The sequence below is a fragment of the Carettochelys insculpta genome, chromosome 1, assembly GCF_033958435.1.
Source record: "Carettochelys insculpta isolate YL-2023 chromosome 1, ASM3395843v1, whole genome shotgun sequence".
Classification (NCBI taxonomy): Eukaryota; Metazoa; Chordata; order Testudines; family Carettochelyidae; genus Carettochelys; species Carettochelys insculpta.
Window position 1 is genome coordinate 152,358,024 of NC_134137.1, and position 17,690 is coordinate 152,375,713.

The following is a 17,690-nucleotide window of genomic DNA, read 5'->3' on the forward strand; positions in this document are numbered from 1 at the left end:
TTGTCACTCCCCATTCACAGCTAATCTTGCTCTGACAGCCCTCAGTTCTCTCCCTTCCTTCCCATTCTTCCTTGGTCATCCTAAAGCACCCTTCTTGCCAACCTCTTACCTCGACCCTCCTAATAAAACAAATAATAATGAATACAACAAATCAAGACAACAGAACTAACAATACATGTGTCAATTATAATTCTCATCACTTTTCTTGTCTATTGTCTCCCACCCACCACCCCACGGACTGCCCTAATTTTATGCCTTTTTAGGGCCTGATCTTGCAAATGTTTCCTCATGCATGTGACATCTGACTTTATGGAATTCCGCCAAATTACTCAAATATGTGTTCAGAGTGTTGGGATCTTATATTATAAGCTGTTCTAGAGAGCAAGTTCAGTGATTAGGATGCTGGCCTGGAACGCAGGAGATCAAAGTTCAATTTCCTGCTCCACCCGTACTTCCCATGTGACCTTAGATAAGTCCATTAGTCTCTCTGTGCCTCAATTCCCCACCTGTATAATGGGGACAAGAGCAGTTTCTCTACCTCTCAAGGGTGTTGTGAAGACAAACACATTAGAGATTGTAAAATGTTCAGATACTGTTGTTACATGGACTAGATAAGTACCCAAAGAAACAGATTGAGTCTGGGCTGTCACTGGCACTTTCCATGTGTATGGAAAAATCTGGTCTATCCTGGGCACAACAACTATATGAATAACAACTACATTAGAATACAAAATCACCATCACATGAAAAAGAAAAGATCTGAGATGATAAACAGTACATATACTACATGTGACATTTACAATTACCTGCTCAAGTTCATAGGCTTTTGCCTTATCCTCATCCCGGTCTGCATTCTTCCGATAAGCCATTCCCAGACCCCACACAGCCAGAATGCTGTAGACATTGTCCCGGACCCAAGCATCCTTTTGCTCCGTGCTGGCCGAAAGTAGCCCAGTAACTGGATTCTAAGAGGAAAGAAAAGAATATCAGCACACACTGGTCACCTGAAAGATACCTTATACTGCAGCAGCACCTTCCATACCAAATGATGATGTTGGAAAAAGAACCACACGAGACTTTATCCTTGTAGCAGCCCTTAGACAATGGCGACTTGTGAACTCCTAGAGGGATACAACCTTGATCTGCCTACCAAACGCCCAAAATCTCAGTTACCAAATAATCTCTTGACTCTCAAATCAAGAGACCCTTGAACCACTTGACACTCAATCAAGAGACGAGAGTGGGTATGGCTAGGCCACACTCCAACAAAATCATCATCCAGCATAGTCCATCATGCTCGCAAATGGAACCCATGAGGAAAACGCAAAAGAGGAAGACCTTGGACGACATGGAGAAGATCTACTGAGACTGAAAGACAACAACTGGTGTACTTCTGGGGTCACATGGAAGATTTGTCCTGAAACAGTGTGAAGTGGAAGAGACTTGTAAATGAGGTATGCTCCACTGGGAGTACAGGGGTTTAAATTAAGTAAATTCTGCATCATTGATGTCCATGGTGCAGGAAAAAAAACTTAATAAGAGTATCGAACAGCTTGCCAGGGCGGGGGAGCGTGCAGAAGGACAAGGGGTACAAATAACAGAATCATACGCTTCCTTATTATTGCCAGGGGCTGGTTCAGTCAAATGTTTATATAACCTTATTAGCTGTAACAAAGTAGTTTTGGGGAGAAGGAAATACACCTGTCTTTTCATAGGCTTTTATACAACATGTTCCATTCACTTAAATACTCACACTTGGATTAACTGCTCAAAGCGATTTCCAAGTCAGAAAAAACAAGAACAGGAGAGAAACAGGAGGGGAAAAGTGACTCAGCAGAAGCCACCTGCAGTAGAAGTTCATTAGAATAGGGAGAAGAGTGAGCCTCAAAGTCAAATCTCATATTTCTATCTACTTCATACAGATTTGGTTCATCCCTCCCTTGTAACACAAAGAACATCTACATAGCTGTAATTAGAGCACAACAAAGATTGCACTGCAATTCCCCCTGCCTAGCCGCTACATTCTCGGCCCAGCGCCAGTTGTGCAATGGATAATTCTAAACTGCACTAAGACTGCTTCTGGAAAAATATCAGCTTTGACACATGACACCGGGAGACCCATCAACCACCAGGGACCTGCCTGCTTTCAAAGATTTAAAAGGTGCCATGTCTAGAAAACACATAATATCCAGAGGCAATCCCTTCTTCCACTTTACATTAGAGTCAAAGGAATCCAACCTGAATACTCAGGACTTGATCGAAGTCCAATGGGCTTTGACGAATATTGAATCAGGCCTTTTGTGCAAAATCATGAACAAAGGTAATTCTACAGCATCATTGTACCATCTTCACAAGAAGAAACAAAAAATAACCACTATTTTTTTTTACAAGTTTGCTCCATAGAATGCTTGCTCTTAAAAATAAGATTTTTTTTTTCCAGATATTTCTTGCTACTCTACAAAAGAGTCCACTCCTGCCAGAAGTAATAGGCATGCTGAAATCCCATAGATGTAAAAACCATATCATGGCACCTGGTAACTTTAGGCCCACCATGTGATTACAAAACTGAAATTAGTTTGCAGTATGGGGCCTTTTCTGTGATATCTGCACGAGTAGAGCCATGTACCGAGAAACTCCACTGAAGTAGATGGGGTTCTTGCAAGGACAGCAGCCTCTGTTGCAGAGATCTGATACCCAGATCAAGGCCTAAGAATGTTAATAAGAAGTGTGTGCACTGTGCTGTCTCTCTATTTAATATATTTGGATTTCACTAGATCTATTTTTCTGAAAATAAAACACAAGAATCTGCTTTAAAAAAAGAAGAGGAAGACCAGACTTCAATCTCACTGGCATTGGTGTTAAAATGGAATAATTTTATTCACTAATAATTTTATTAACTGTTGTTAATACCGCAGAATTACATAGAGAAAACTGGATTCAGAGTTTCACTCAGATCAAATTTTAGCAAACACATTGGCTTATATAACAACTGCTTTGATCTAGTGAAGCAGTGATATTAAAGTCAGACCTTCACTAATCTGCAGCTGGGTTTGACCGGAAGAAGTTGAATGGAATGTATTTTTGTGACCACTAAATGTCAGCTGATAAAAATAAGATAATCAGACGTGGTTTCTATTTTAGCTACACATGCTTTCCTCCTTAAGTACCCCGCGTCATACTTGTATAAAAAGAAAAACCAAAAAAATCTATCAGTAAAATGGATATTGACATTGGATAAAACAAAAAAAAATTTAAAAAGTGCCTAAATTGATTAGTGAAATAAAATAGTTGAGTCATTAGTCTTCTGCACACCAGGCTATAGAGGATATAAATAATATAGAGCAAAACTCTCCAAATAAAAACTTTTACAGCAATAAATCAGCAAAAAAATTATATTTCACGCAGAAGAGACAGTGAACGTATATTCCTCGACATTTACTAAATATATCATCGTGGTTATACCTCCTCCATCATGTTAACTCCAGTTAAGGACTTAAATCTAATTTATCCACCTGTTTTTCTAAAGCACCTACCACAGAGATGTCTACACACTGTGCAGGTCAGACATGTTAGCAGATAATAAAATCTTCACTATGGTCCGAGTCCTGCAAAGAGCTCTGACTTAAACGTGGCTCCAAACAGACACAGGAGGTCACCCCATGCACAACTCTGAACAGTATGATGGCCTGCATTTGGAGTCTAGGCCTGGATCAGAACACTTTTTCTAAATTATTTTTTTAAATAAATTTGTTTTGAGCAATATGAAGGCAAATAAGAACAACAAATACTACTCCTCTGATACTTGTTTTTTTTCCACAACGCCTAGCCTGCTAAATGCCCACTACTGTATTTTCATCCTACTTACTAGTTCCCAAACATAATGTTTCTCAAAGCCAGCACAGACTCCCCTTAGCGAAGTGAACACAATTCTTTCTTTTTAAACATACAGCTATCACAAAAGTGTACTTTTCAAGCCTGTAAAAAATAGCGGCACCATTTTATAACATTTCTTTGTTCACAGGTGGACAAGCACTGCTTTGATAATAATTTTCCCTGTGGTTGGATAATCAGTTTCTAAAGAGAAACTGGGTTCTCTTTTTAAAGGCCAAATTCCATGGAAAGGCAAGAGTTCCTCACTTATATTTTGCTTAAAAATATAATCTTTGATTTGAAGATTCTGGGTCAGCTGGTATAAACTGAAGTAAACACTAATTAAAGCATTCCTTTTTATTAAACTTCCATTTTGCTTATAACAAATTACATCTAAACACAGTAATTCACAAATACGTACAATAGGTCTGAAATGATAAAACCTCTAATGACTTCGGTGGGAGCAGATCTGGATTCTTAACACCCTCCTCTACTGCCTTGCAGCCTCTTTTCAGTGATTAGTAATAAGTATATTTAGAAACTGACTCATGGGAAAAATTCCTTGCTCTCATCTTTATACGCTAAACTATTTAAATTAAGCCACATCATCTCCAAGAAGGTTGTAACTTTTGTGCTTTGCATGTCTGTTCTTAAGGATGTAACAGACAAGCTGGGGAAACAGAGAACACTGTGGTATGTGTTTATGCATGTCCATGAGCCAAAACATAACTAATAGGTCACATTTTTTGCCTATCAGCCTTGACAGTGTCATTCTTTACTATTTATGTATCCAAGACACACAAAGGGTCAGGGTCTGATTTGAGTTACATTGCTATATAAACTTGATGTCACTCCACTAAAGTTAACACAATGATTGAAGATTTTCATCAATGTAACTGAGAGGAGAATCTGGCCAAAGATGGTGGTAGAAAGTGTATTTTAATAAACACGTAATGAACAAATTATGTTTGCTGGTGACTCTGCAACCAACTCTATTTTGGAGGTAGTCTTACTTTCAGTTAAGAGACATTCATGGTCATGTACCACAAAGTCACCATTTTGCCTACATACACCAGTTTCAAAACACATACCATGATGTATGTTCAAATATGCAAGAGTGAAGGCAAGCCATTGAACATAACCCAAACAACGTCACAGTAACATTAAAGAACTCACTGGGTTTCCAAAAACCAACGGACATGCTTTTTTCACATTTTGTATAATCAGCTACTAAGTATCCTTGCCCAGTTATAGTGGCCAATTGTATTTAAGGCCCACTCAAAATGAAAAGGAGACACCATTTACTTTAGAGAGCATTTATAAATGCTGCATGTCCAACGTCCGTCTTACAGAATGATTACAACACAGGATATTTATCTGTGACTCCACCTCAGTGCACTTCCTCCATTCTCTTCCAAAACTAAAACTCCATTTCATTTGTACAATATACTCCCCTTCATAACATACCACAATATGAGAAATACTTCACAGCATAACTCCCCACAAGTGCTTCACTTCCTACAATAACAGATTCCACAAACATACTCTGCTCCCCATTGCAACATGCTGACCCAACACACTCCACTCTGAACTCCTGGCACAGACTCCAACAACCACAGCCTGCTCTGGATCTGTCCCTTAGCAATTAACCAGCCCACTTAATCCTTATCAGGAATGCTGCATTGCGGACTGAAATTATGAGTAAGGTTTTAAAAAAAAAAATCCAGAAGAGGGGAAAAAAATAAAAAGCTTGCTCAACATAAAAGGCCACAGGGGTTGGTGCAGAAACAAGGTCCCACTCTTCTCCGTGCTGACTCTGACTCACCTGATGACACAAGATGGTCTGTTGAACCAGTCGGGCATACCCATCCAAGCGGACTCCAGAGTTGCTTCTGCTTCTCATCTCCCCAAGGCCTGAGGTTTTCTTCTGCCTGTGTGTCTGTCTCCCTCCTGCACTTCACAGCAACAAGGGCAGAAGGAGTGCAGCTGGGGTCCTCTCCTTGAAGCAGCTCTTATTCTTCCTGGTTCATTGCCGCAGGAAGCTCTACTGTGCCACTTGCTGGCTACTTGATGCCCTTGTTCCAAAATAAACAGAGCAGCTGTCAACAAAGCAGGGATAACAGAGAGGGTTTACCCCTTCATCTACATGCAAATCCTGCCCAGACTAACCTGGCCAGTAATCAGTGTGCATACTGCACTGCAGCCATTATCTACACGCTTCTCGCATCATCAGGCACCATACCCGATGGGGTTATTTTCTGGGTCCTGCCTTCACACTAGCGTGAAAGAAAAAAAAAAAAAACAACAGTTCAGGCCAAGCACTGAGTGCACTATGGTAACACTGAGAACAAAAATATCACATATTGCGACAGATCACGTCTGTCGCGTATATTGCTAGTTATCACAAGACCCCAGGCTGTCCCTGTGACCCACCAGCACGTAGTACCAGTGTCCAAGGAGGCTGTACACCAGAAGTCCTGCCTTTTACAGAGCACCGACTGCAGGAGTTTCACACGACCCCAGGTGTGCTGGCTGCACCCCTCCTCCGCCTGCAGTGAGCCGCAGGGCATTGCTTGCCGATTCTGGGCTGCAACACCCCCACCCCACGCCCGACAGCCAGGCCGCGCGGGGTAAGGGCGCTCAGTGCCGCAGAAAGACAGCTCGCCGGCGGGCATGGCGGGCTCCGCACCCGGCTGCCGCAGGCGCAGTGGGAGCGCGCCCCGCCGGCTGAGCTGGGACTGGCCTCTCGGCCGGCGGCTCAGGACGCCCGAGAGCAGCACCCGGCTCGGCTCGGGAGTCAGCCGCTGTCACCCCCTCCCCCCGCCGGGGTTAAGGGCGCGCGGGGGCGGTGACTCGCTGGCCCGGTGACTTGGCCATCGTGCCCCAGCGCCGGCGAGAGAGCGGCTCTTTGGCGGCGGGCGGAGCACCCCGCCGGCTCCTTAGTCACCCCGGCTCGGGGAGATGCGCGCACCGGGCGCCCTGCAGCCCCCACCCCCCGACCTGGCGAGCGGCACCCGGGCCCCGCTGCGGCCGAGGGAGAAGGCGCGTCTGCCAGCAGCAACCAAACCCGTGCCCAGGCTCGGGGCTGCGGGCGCACTCCGCCCCTCCCCGCCCCGCCGCCTGTGCCCCGAGCTACGCCCCGGCGGCGGCCAGGTGCCTGCGCTGCCTCCCCCGGCCGGGCGGGGACGGGATGCCGGAGGCGCCGGTGCAAAGCCGCGCCCAGGACCGCCGCGGGCTCCTGACAAAGGGGGACCCGCCTCGGCGGGAGGGGCGAGGTTGCTCCTGCAGCGAGGCTGAGGCGCCCCGCGGCCGCCAGGCGGCGGCACTCGCGCTGCACTGCGGACGGGCGCGGCAGAGCTCGGAGAGCCCCGCGCGAGCATCCGGCCCCGGGAGCCGCCCGGGCCCTGCCTGGCAGGGGGCGGGGAACCGCCCCGCGCCGCCCGCCCTCAGGCATTCCATGCGCGCCCGTGCAGCTGCGGGGCGCTGGGGCCGGCCGGGCCCGAGCTGTTGGGTGGGGGTTGTTTTCTGGCCGCTTCAGCCCCGGGGTCGGTGGAAGGCGGGAAACCCGAATGCGGTGTTTTTACGCAGCCCCAGAGGGGCTGCAGGAGGCGGCTGGTGAGAACCGCAGAGGAGCAGGAGCCCACAGGCAGATAAAATGACGTGTGTCTTGGTGGGGGGAAGCGCTAGGCGATAACATTGATCTTAGGTACACAAATCCAGACAGGAGAATTGCAAATTTGACCGATCGGAAAAAGAAGCCGCCCGGAGAGGGAATATCTGCCAGCTCACACGTCTCAGAGTGGAAGGGAACTTGGGAGGTCATCTAGTCCAGTCCCCTGCCCTCTTGCAGGGCCAAGCACCATCCCTGATGGTTTTTTCTTTTTTTTTTTTTTTTTAAATATATTTGTCTTAGATTCTCTAAGTGTCCTCCTCAAGTACTGAGCTCTGGACCTTGGCTTCAGCAGGGTAGTGTTCAAACCACTGAGCTATCCCTCCCCTGGGTTAGCTATGCCAACTCATGTGTTCATGTGCTATATACACTAGAACACATTAATACAGAGAGCTGGCCATGCTAGTCTATATACTATCAAAACAAAAAAACAGTCCAGTAGCAGTTTAAAGACTAACAAAATAATTTATTAGGCCATGAGCTGTGGTGGGACAGACCCACTTCTTCAGATCCTAGCCATATCAATCCTGGAACTTTTCCTTGCAACAAGCCCTGTTGCCAGCTTTGTCCATATATCTATTCTTGAGGTACCATCACTGGACCTAACCAGGTTATTCACAGAATCACGGGCACATTCTCATGTTCCTCAACTAGCATCATATATGTCATCATGTGCTAACAATGCCCACATGCTTTGTATATTGGACAGACTTCAAACTCCCTTAGACAAAGAGTTAATGGGCATAAAACAGACATTAGAAAACACTCCTGATTCACAAAACTGTCAGCCAACACTTTAATGGAGTGGGCCATTCTGTTAATAACCTGAAAGTCTGCGTTCTACTGAAAAGGAACTTTAACAGCCATTTGGAAAGGGAGGCTGCTGAACTCTCTTTTATATTCAAATTCAACACATTAACACATGGTTTGAACTCGGATGGAACTTATCTGGCCCATTATAAGGACTCTTTTACATAGAATCATAGAACACTAGGACTGGAAGGGACCTCGAGAGGCCACTGAGTCCATCCCCCTGCCCCAATGGCAGGACCAAGTACTATCTAAACCATCCCTGATAGACATCTATCTAACCTGTTCTTAAATATCTCCAGCGATGGAGATTCCACAACCTCCCTTGGCAATTTATTCCACTGTTTGACCACCCTGACAGTTAGGAACTTTTTCCTAATGTCCAACCTAAACCTCCCTTGCTGCAGTTTAAGCCTGTTGCCTCTTGTTCTATCCTCAGAGGCCAAGAAGAACAAGTTTTCTCCTTCCTCCTTATGACTCCCTTTTAGATACCTGAAAACCGCTCTCATGTCGCCCCTCAGTCTTCTCTTTTCCAAACTAAACAAGCCCAGTTCTTTCAACCTTTTTTCATAGGTCACATTCTCTAAACCTTTAATCATTCTTGTCGCTCTTCTCTGGACCCTCTCTAGTTTTGCCACATCTTTTTTGAACTGCGGTGCCCAGAACTGGACACAATACTCCAGCTGAGGCCTAACCAGCGCAGAGTAGAGCGGAAGAATGACTTCTCGTGTCTTGTTCACAACACACCTGTTAATGCATCCCAGAATCATGTTTGCTTTTTTTGCAAGAGTATCACACTGTTGACTCATATTTAGCTTGTGGTCCACTATAATCCCTAGATCCCTTTCTGCTGTAGTTGTTCCTAGACAGTTTCTCCCCATTCTGTATGTGTGAAACTGATTGTTCCTTCCTAAGTGGAGCACTTTGCATTTGTCCTTATTAAACTTCATCCTGTTTACCTCAGACCATTTCTCCAATTTATCCAGGTCATTTTGAATTATGACCCTATCCTCCAAAGTAGTTGCAACCCCTCCCAACTTGGTATCATCTGCAAACTTAATAAGCGTACTTTCTATGCCAATATCTAAATCATTGATGAAGACACTGAACAGAACCAGTCCTAACACAGACCTCTGCGGAACCCCATTTTTTATACTTTTCCAGCAGGATTGAGAACCATTAAGAACTACTCTCTGGGTACAGTTATCCAGCCAATTATGCACCCACCTTATTGTAGCCTCATCTAAATTGTATTTGCCTAGTTTTTTGATAAGAATCTCATGAGAGGCCGTATCAAATGCTTTACTAAAGTCTAGGTAGACCACATCTACCGCTTCTCCCCTATCCATAAGGCTCGTTATCCTATCAAACTTTGCTTTATCTAATTCTTGACTACCTCCCCGCCCCCCACTCTCTGATTTGCTCACCTTGATAATTTTTCGATTTCTCAACCTCGATAACTATTTTTGGTTCTCTGTGCCTTAAATAGTGAGTCTGTTCTGGTGTGGCTATGGTCTGAAGAAGTGGGTCTGTCCCATGAAAGCTCATCACCTAATAAATTATTTTGTTAATCTTTAAAGTACTACTAGACTGATTTTTTTTTGACATTAATACAGGGTGAGATGGGAGATACTAATACAGCTACACTCCCTCTCAGCAGTGTCCTCTTGGTTTTTTATATGAGAACCCTATTAAAATCAATTTTTGCCCCCATCCTCACAGGACATCTCACAGGTATATCAGGGCTCACAGTGGTGCTATGACAGTTCCATTTAGATTGACGTGGAGCATCTGTTCGGTGAATGACCACATGCTCTGCACCATGTGACAACCAGGGTGCGCTCCCCAACCAAGGACAGAGGTGTCTGTGGTGAGAGCGACTGACGGTGGTGGTTGGTGAAAAGGCATGCCAGCAAGAACGTTGCCCAGACATGTCTACCATTGGAGAGAAACGAGAACCTGCGGAGGGATTGCCACTGCCTTGAATAGCAGGTCCCTGGCCAGGGTATAGCATGAGGCCAACCATGTTAGAAGACACTGCATGTGAAGCCTCGCTAGTCTGACCACATGAGTGGTGGCAGCCGTGTGGCCCAGTATCACTAGGCAGGTGCATACCGTAGTGGCAGGAGACAGGCATGCCACTTGAACAAGGTTGCACAGAGTGTGAAATCTTTGAATGGGTAGGGGAACCATGGCTGTGATGGTGTCTATGTGCGCTTCTATGAAGTCCAGAGCTTGAGTGGGATGTTGTTAGCCGGTGGCCAGGTAATGTGCGGTGAGGTACTCCCCTGGGTCCTAAACAACCCAGTTTTTTACTGTTAGAGCAGGCAGCTCCTAGCACACTCACTCACGGCCAGGCTGTAGTAACCAAACGGTTAAAGTTCTTTTGTTGTGCCGGCTGCGTTGCAGTGACAAAAGGGTTAACAAAATGGTTAGGCTCAGAGCTTAACTAGTTACAAGTTTATTAAGCTACAGTTATAAGCGTGCGGTTACAAAAGGCTATTGTTTACTTCTTATATGCTAGCAAAGTACAGGTGTTAACAAGTTCCGTTACAATCCAATACAAAGATATCTGTTTCCATCTAACACAATGATATCTTGACACTAGTTACAGAGCTCTAATTCTTTAGCTGTGCACAAAAAAAGTCGGAGACCTAGCATGGGTGTATCTTACCCTCTCTGCGTCTCTCGATACCAGTGTAGCCAAGCTGGATCGGTCACTCAATTCCGCGGAAAGACGAATACGAGGTTGGGCATCCCCAGCTGTGGACCTCGGGAGGCAATCACCTGACCCGACCAGCAGGTAGTTGGTGGAATGCACTCAAAGTTAGAGTTCTACTAGACCCATCTTTTATACCCCTCTGGGTTATGTATTCTCTTTCTTATCTATGGTGCCAGATCATACTGGTCTGTCTTTGTGACACCAGTTTGTTACAAGGGCATTTCTTACTTAATTTGCACTTGTAAGACAAGAGATAAGCAATTTAGGAGTACAGGACATTCTTTCTGTGCGGGCGGGGCATGTCCCCTTCTGGGATGGTTGTGTGTGTGTGCATCATATCAATCAATGCCAGCTGGGGTGATTTCTGAGGTTCCCCCCCCCTTGTTGACAGTCTGGCCTGTTAGCCTTCCATCTGTACTTTCTGCTTCTCAGGGTCACGATAAGCTAGCATATCTGGGCCTCAATGAGGGCATCAAAGACTGTGCTGTCAGCAGCCATTTCCGTGCCCTGTGTGCTCCTCGGTGGGGGGGGCAACGAGCAAGCTGGCTTGTAAGGGGGAGACTCTGTGCATGGACTTTGTGCAGTTGGTACGGAACCCCAGACTAAGAAGAAAGTGCATGGTGAGGTGCTCTATACGCTGCGATTTGGGAAGCAATGGTTCTTTCATAAGACAGTTGTCCAGGTAAGGGAAAATGACGACCCATCAATGACGAAGGTGAGTGGCCACTACCTCCAGGGTTTTGGAAAACACCCGTGGTGCTGTGGAAAGGCTGAATGGGAGAACCCAAAACTGATAGTGGGATCACCCCACTGTAACAAGAAGAAAATGTCTGAGAGCTAGAGGGATGGTGATATGGAAATATGCATCCTGTAGGTTGAGAGCTGAGAGCCAGTTGTTCTTGCCCAGGGCTGGAATAATGGTAGCAAGAGGCACCATCCTGAAATGCCTGTGAAGGATGCACTTGTTGAGTTGCCTGAAATCTAAAATTGGTCTCCATCCCCCACTCTTCTTCTGAATGAGGCAGTAAGTGGAATAAAACCCCCTGACCTGGAATTCCTCAGGAACAGGCTTGACCATCCCCAGACTGAGGAGATGTTGGACCTCCTGGTCAAGGAAACTCTCATGAGAAGGGTCCCTGAAGAGAGACAGGCTTGGCAGGTGTGTAGGGGGCGTGGAGGTGAAGGGGATGGAGTATCCTTTTCCCACCAGCTCAAAGACCCATCTGTCCCTGGTGATAGTCTGACGCTGACACAGGAAGGGATGGAGATGATGGTGAAATGGTTGATGTTGCTGTTGGAATTGGGGCTGTTGGTAGGACTGCTGATACTGGTGCCAAGGGTGCTACAACAGAGAGTACTGAGCCCATTTAGCTGGGGTGTATACATGCCCAAGGTCCGCAGCGTTGTTCTGGAGTCCTTCGTTGAATGAAGAACCTCACTTGTTTTGTTGGAAAATAAGTATTGGCAGTCAAATGGAAGGTCCTTGTCCCTGGCCAAGTGCACAGCCTTGCTGGCAGTGTTACAGCCCTCCTTGATGATGCCAGAGAGTGTCTGGTGCTGGTGTTCCAGTAGTGCTGAGAAAAGTTCCTGCAATCTAGAATAGTTCTGGAAGTCATAATTAGCCAGCCTGGCCATGTAGTTGGTGGCATGGAGCAGTAGCACGCCAAACAACTATTCCTTAGGTTCCATGATGTCCTATTTTTTACTGTTCTTATCCTTGGGTGTGGACCTAAATAGCTTCATTTTGTTTCGGACTGCATCCACCACCAGAGAGTTGGGAGACTTGATGTCTTGTTAGGATGTCACATGTATTCCCAAATTACATATGTAACAGCAGAGAGACAAGGTGGATGAGGTAATATCTTTTATTGGACCAATTTCTGTTGGTGAAAGAGACAAGATTTCAAGCTTACATAGAGTTCTCCTTCAACTCTCAAGAGGCCTAAAGAAGGGTGTGTGTAAGCTTGAAAATTTTTTTCTCTTTCACCAATAGTAGTTGATCCAGTAAAAGATATTACTTTGCCCTACTTGTCTCTCAATTATCCTGAGACCAACTACAATTGTGCATGCAACAATATTTAACAATAAGCATAACTCATTAAATTTGACTGTCATAACCCTTATCCTTTCAAATGCCTCTCTCATTCCCATTTGTGGTTTTTCCAGTGTGGGCTGTTAACTCATTAGCACAAGGACTTATCATTTTTTCCATTTGTCAGTAATGTTGCTGGTTTCTGCCTCTTTGCTGGAAGGAGCGTGGTACAGGGCGAGAAAATAAGAAGTCCACCCTTCACCTCTGCAGGGATGTAATATTTTTTATCTGCTCTTTTGCAAAGAGGCAGTAATATTGTCTGTCTGTCATATGCTTTAGTCCACTCTTTAAGTGCTTTGTTTATCAGAAGTACAATTTTGGATGAAGTTTGGAGGATGTCCAGTTTGGAGAATGTTGGGATTCTCAGCCTTCCTCTAGCAGGGTCTCTAGGGAACCAGCGTTTCTTTTGAAGAGCTCCTAGGAAATTTTGATAGCAGCAGCAGCTGCAGCTAGGGGAGCCATTATGACCTCATCTGGGGAAGAGAAGGTAATGTTGATCGGTGGCATTGTTTCCTGTTCCAGGGCCTTTTCCTTTTCTTCAGTACTTTCCTCAGGAGATTCTGATGGTGCAGCCACTGAAGATGGTGGGAGAGATCTAATCCTTTCCATGTAACAGGTTAGGGGTCCTGCATATTTGTTTCCTATGTGCCCCCCAAGGGCTCAAGTAAGGCTATTGCATGGGGAATGGCATAGACATCCATAGGTGGCTCATATCAGATTTGGGTGTCAACCCTGTTATGTGAGCTAGACTGTACAGGTGGGCCTAATTCTGAAGTAGTTTTGGATGGGAGAGGAGTGGTGTGATCAGAAAGCACCTTTCTCCTTGTCTTCTTCCCGATTGGGAAAATGGGGAAGCCAGAAGTGAGGTGGTTTGACAGGGCACTGTGCATACCAGAGACAAGTCGTTATAGTGCAGGAAATGGTGCAGTGCTGGTGGTTGCAATGCTGAGCTGGTCAGTACTAAAGATTCCATTGCAATTGCAGGCATTGGCACCCACACTGGAGTGATCTGTCCTGTGGGAGATGAAGGGTGAAAAGACAGTTCCCTGTTCTGTAACTGGTCTTCTTCCAAATGTGTTGCTCATGTCCATTCCAACTTGGGTGTACGCTGGCGCATGCCCAGTTGCTGGAAGCTTTTTGCCATAGCCAGTAGGTGTAAGATCGGTGCGGCGCCCCCTGGAGTGGAGTCTGCATGGCGACCAATATATTCACCACCCAACCTCCTCCCCACTCAGTTCCTTCTTGCCAGCTACTCCGACAGTGTGGGAGGTGGGATGGTTTTGGAATGGACACGAACACCACATCTTAAAGAACACCAGTTACAGAACAGGTAACCATCTTTTCTTCTTTGAGTGACTGTTCATATGCATTCAAGTTGGGTGAATACAAGCCAATGCCTAGGAGACAGGGTCAGAGCCCTGGATGGAATGTAGGACAGCCCTACACTTATGGCAGTGTTGTCTCTAGCATGCTGCATCAATGCATAATGGGCCCTAAACATGTGTATGGAGGACCAGATGGCCACCCTTCAGAAGTCCTGGATTGAAACCCAGGCCAAATATGCTGTTGTGGAAGCTTGTGCTTTGGCAGAGTGAGCCCTGATCAGAGGAGTGGGAACCCCAGCCAGTTATAGCATTCCTTAATGCAGGCCGCCAGCCAGGAGGAGATCCACTGTGAGGAGACTGGGAGGCCCTTCATCCTGTCTGCCACTGCCACAAACAGCTGCTGGGACTTTCTGAAGGGTTTGGCGCTGTCTATATAGCAGGCCAGAGCCCTTCAAACATCTAAAGTACATAAACTCTGCTCCCTAGGTTTCCATGCGGTTTTGGGTAAAAGATTGGTAGGGCAATATCCTGGTTGATATGAAACTAGGAGACCACCTTTGTCAGGAATGCCAGATGGGGTCTCAACCTGACCTTATCCTTGTGGAACACCATATAGAGCAGGTCTACCATCAGAGCCCTTGGTTCCAACACCCTCCTGGCCAAGGTAATGGCCATCAAGAATGCAGTTTTGTAACTAAGAAATGGGAGGGAACATGAAGCAAGGGGTTTGAAAGAGGCCCCCATGAGTCCTGGCAATACCAGATTGAGATCCCTCACTGGCAGAGGCGGTCACATCTACAGTCTGACCCTTCCCAGGCCCTTCATAAACCTTTTTACCACAGGGTCTGAGAACACCAATGATAGACCCCTGCCCAGGGTGAAAGGCTGAGATAGCTGCTAAGTGCACCTTGATAGAGGAGACTGATAACCTTTCCTGACTCAAGAACAACAAGTAGTCCAGAATAACCAGTATCGAAGTCTGTACCGGGGATAACCCCTTTTGAGCTGCCCCTGACACTAGTCATGTATCTTCATTTCCATATCACCTTCAGCAATCTCCTATTTATGATTCTCTGGTTACCTTAATTAATTACTGTCTAACACCTACTGCTCTGGTTCCTGCTTTCCCAGGCACACCTGGCTCCATCGAAACCCACCCTACATTCCTTCACACAGCATCAACATAACTTCCCCTTCTTGAGCTCAGAAGCAACATTGTGTCATAGTGTGATTTTTACAATATAACTCTTATACTTCTTATATTATTACAATATAACTCTTATACTTCTACACTAGCCAATCGTCCAGGTAGGGAAAGAAGTGCACCCACTACCTGTGTAGGAGGGCTGCCACCACTGCTGTGCATTTGGTGAAGACCCTTGGGGCGGAAGACAGTCCGAATGGAAGGACTGTGAACTGATAATGGTCCTTTCCCACCACAAAATGGAGGACCCTCCTGTGGGGCAGATAAATTGCTAAGTAGAAGTATGCATCCTGTAAGTCGAGAGTAGCAAATCAGTATCAGATTGATTCCGGTTCCAGCATCAGATTGATTAGGCCCAGGGATATCATATGAAACCTTATCTTTTTAACGAATTTGTTTACGTTTTCCAGGTCCAAAATGGGCTTTAGCCCCCCCCTTTTGCCTTCAGGATTAGGAAATAACAAGAATAAAACCCCTGTCCCCAAAGCTGATGAGGACCCTCCCCTATAGGCCCATGTTGCAGGAGAGACTGTATCTCCTGCCTGAGCAGAGTCTGGTGAGAGAGGTCCCTGAAGAGGAAGGGGAAAGGTGGGTGGGAAGTGGGGTAGGACGAAAATTGGATAGCCTACCCCTTTCTAGCATCCGTAGAACCCACTGGTGCGAAGTTACGTTGCACCAGGCACTGTTGAAGGAGGATAGGTGGAATGAAAACAAAAGCCGAGCTGGAACTGGGGTGATGACTGGCGTGTCACTCCTGACTGCCCCATCCATACTGGTGATTAGGCCCCCGTGGGGGTTTTTGATGACTCTGGCCCTGAGTCTGTTGGCCATGACACCTCCTATTAGTGTGGCCCTGTCTCCTACTGACATCCCGTTGTTGTTGAGGGAATTGTCTGAACTGAGACCTATGAGTGAAATGCCAACATTGGGTTGTGGTTGCCAATGGAGGAGTGCGCAGGCCGAGTGAACGTAAGGTGTCCCTCGAGTCTTTCAGGCTGCAAAGCCTTTTCTGAAATCAGGGATGGTCCCTCAAAGGGTAGATCCTGGATAGTCTGTTGGATCTTGTAGGGGAGCCCCAAAACTTCTAACCATGCCCCCCTACGCATGGCTATCCCAGAGTCCAGGACCCTAGTGGCGGCATCTGCTCCATCCAGCACCACCTGCAGCACTGCCCTGGATATGAGCTTATGCTCGTCCACCACCACCTTAAAATCAGGCTCACTCTCTGGTGGAACCAGCCCCAAGAAGCAGGATAAGGAACTGGCTGTGTTGTACACATACCTGCTAATCAGAGCCTGCTGGTTAGCAATCCTTAACTGTAGGCCTCCTGTCGAATAAATCTTCTACCATGCTATTCCAGGCGTTTGGCCTCTCTGTTTTAAAGGGATGGGCCTTGAAACCCCTGTCTCTCCCTGTGATTCACTGCATCGACAACAAAGGAGTTGGGGGGTAGGGTGGGTGAACAGGTGCTCATTGCCCTAGGCAGGAACAAAGTACAGACGCTCGTTCTTTCTGGCCATGGATAGGGCAGAGGCCGGGATTTGCCATGCTGTCTTTGCCATACTGGCAATTGTTTTAATAATGCGCAGTGCCATGCTTGTGGGCCCCAATGCCAAGAGAATGTTCGTCACTGCGTCCGTTTCATCCCTGACATCCTGTTGTATACCCAGGCCCTGGGCTACCCTGCATAGCAGGTGCTGATATGCCCTACCATCCTCCATAACTGCGGATGCCAAGGAACAGGCCCAGGCCTCGTCTGGGGAGGACGAGGATGATACACCCACCCCTCCATGCCCACCGTGGTAGAGCACGCAAATAAAATGTAGGCTGTGTTAGGGTCATGTCGGGGTAGCTCAGCACCTGGGACGGGACCACGCCTGCCGATACCATTACCAGTGGTGCTGTAGGTCCTGGTCCCAACAAAGGTGGTGCTCAGAGTTGGGTTGGTGCTGTTTGCAGCCAAGCTGGCCGAAGGGGCCTCCGGCAGGGTCAGCCCC

At 46.6% G+C, this 17,690-nt stretch overlaps 1 protein-coding gene across 9 annotated transcripts in view; it reads right to left on the reverse strand.

The window, feature by feature from the left end:
• PHKA2 (phosphorylase kinase regulatory subunit alpha 2) overlaps nucleotides 1-7,022 on the reverse strand; it is an 86,506-nt gene extending 79,484 nt beyond the window's left edge. For 4 of the 9 annotated variants that reach the window (XM_074993946.1, XM_074993937.1, XM_074993929.1 and 1 more), the window contains exons 1-4: nucleotides 6,304-6,606; nucleotides 6,040-6,146; nucleotides 5,696-5,945; nucleotides 807-965 (exon numbers count right to left, since the gene is read on the reverse strand). In XM_074993946.1, the coding sequence (XP_074850047.1) occupies nucleotides 807-965; nucleotides 5,696-5,773 (237 nt within the window). In that variant the 5' untranslated portion in view covers nucleotides 5,774-5,945; nucleotides 6,040-6,146; nucleotides 6,304-6,606. Of the gene's footprint in view, nucleotides 1-806; nucleotides 966-4,291; nucleotides 4,360-5,695; nucleotides 5,946-6,039; nucleotides 6,147-6,303; nucleotides 6,610-6,870 lie in introns of those variants that run through there. The other 5 variants (XM_074993921.1, XM_074993956.1, XM_074993971.1 and 2 more) reach the window with 5 other exon arrangements.
• Between the last annotated feature and the right edge of the window lie 10,668 nt (nucleotides 7,023-17,690).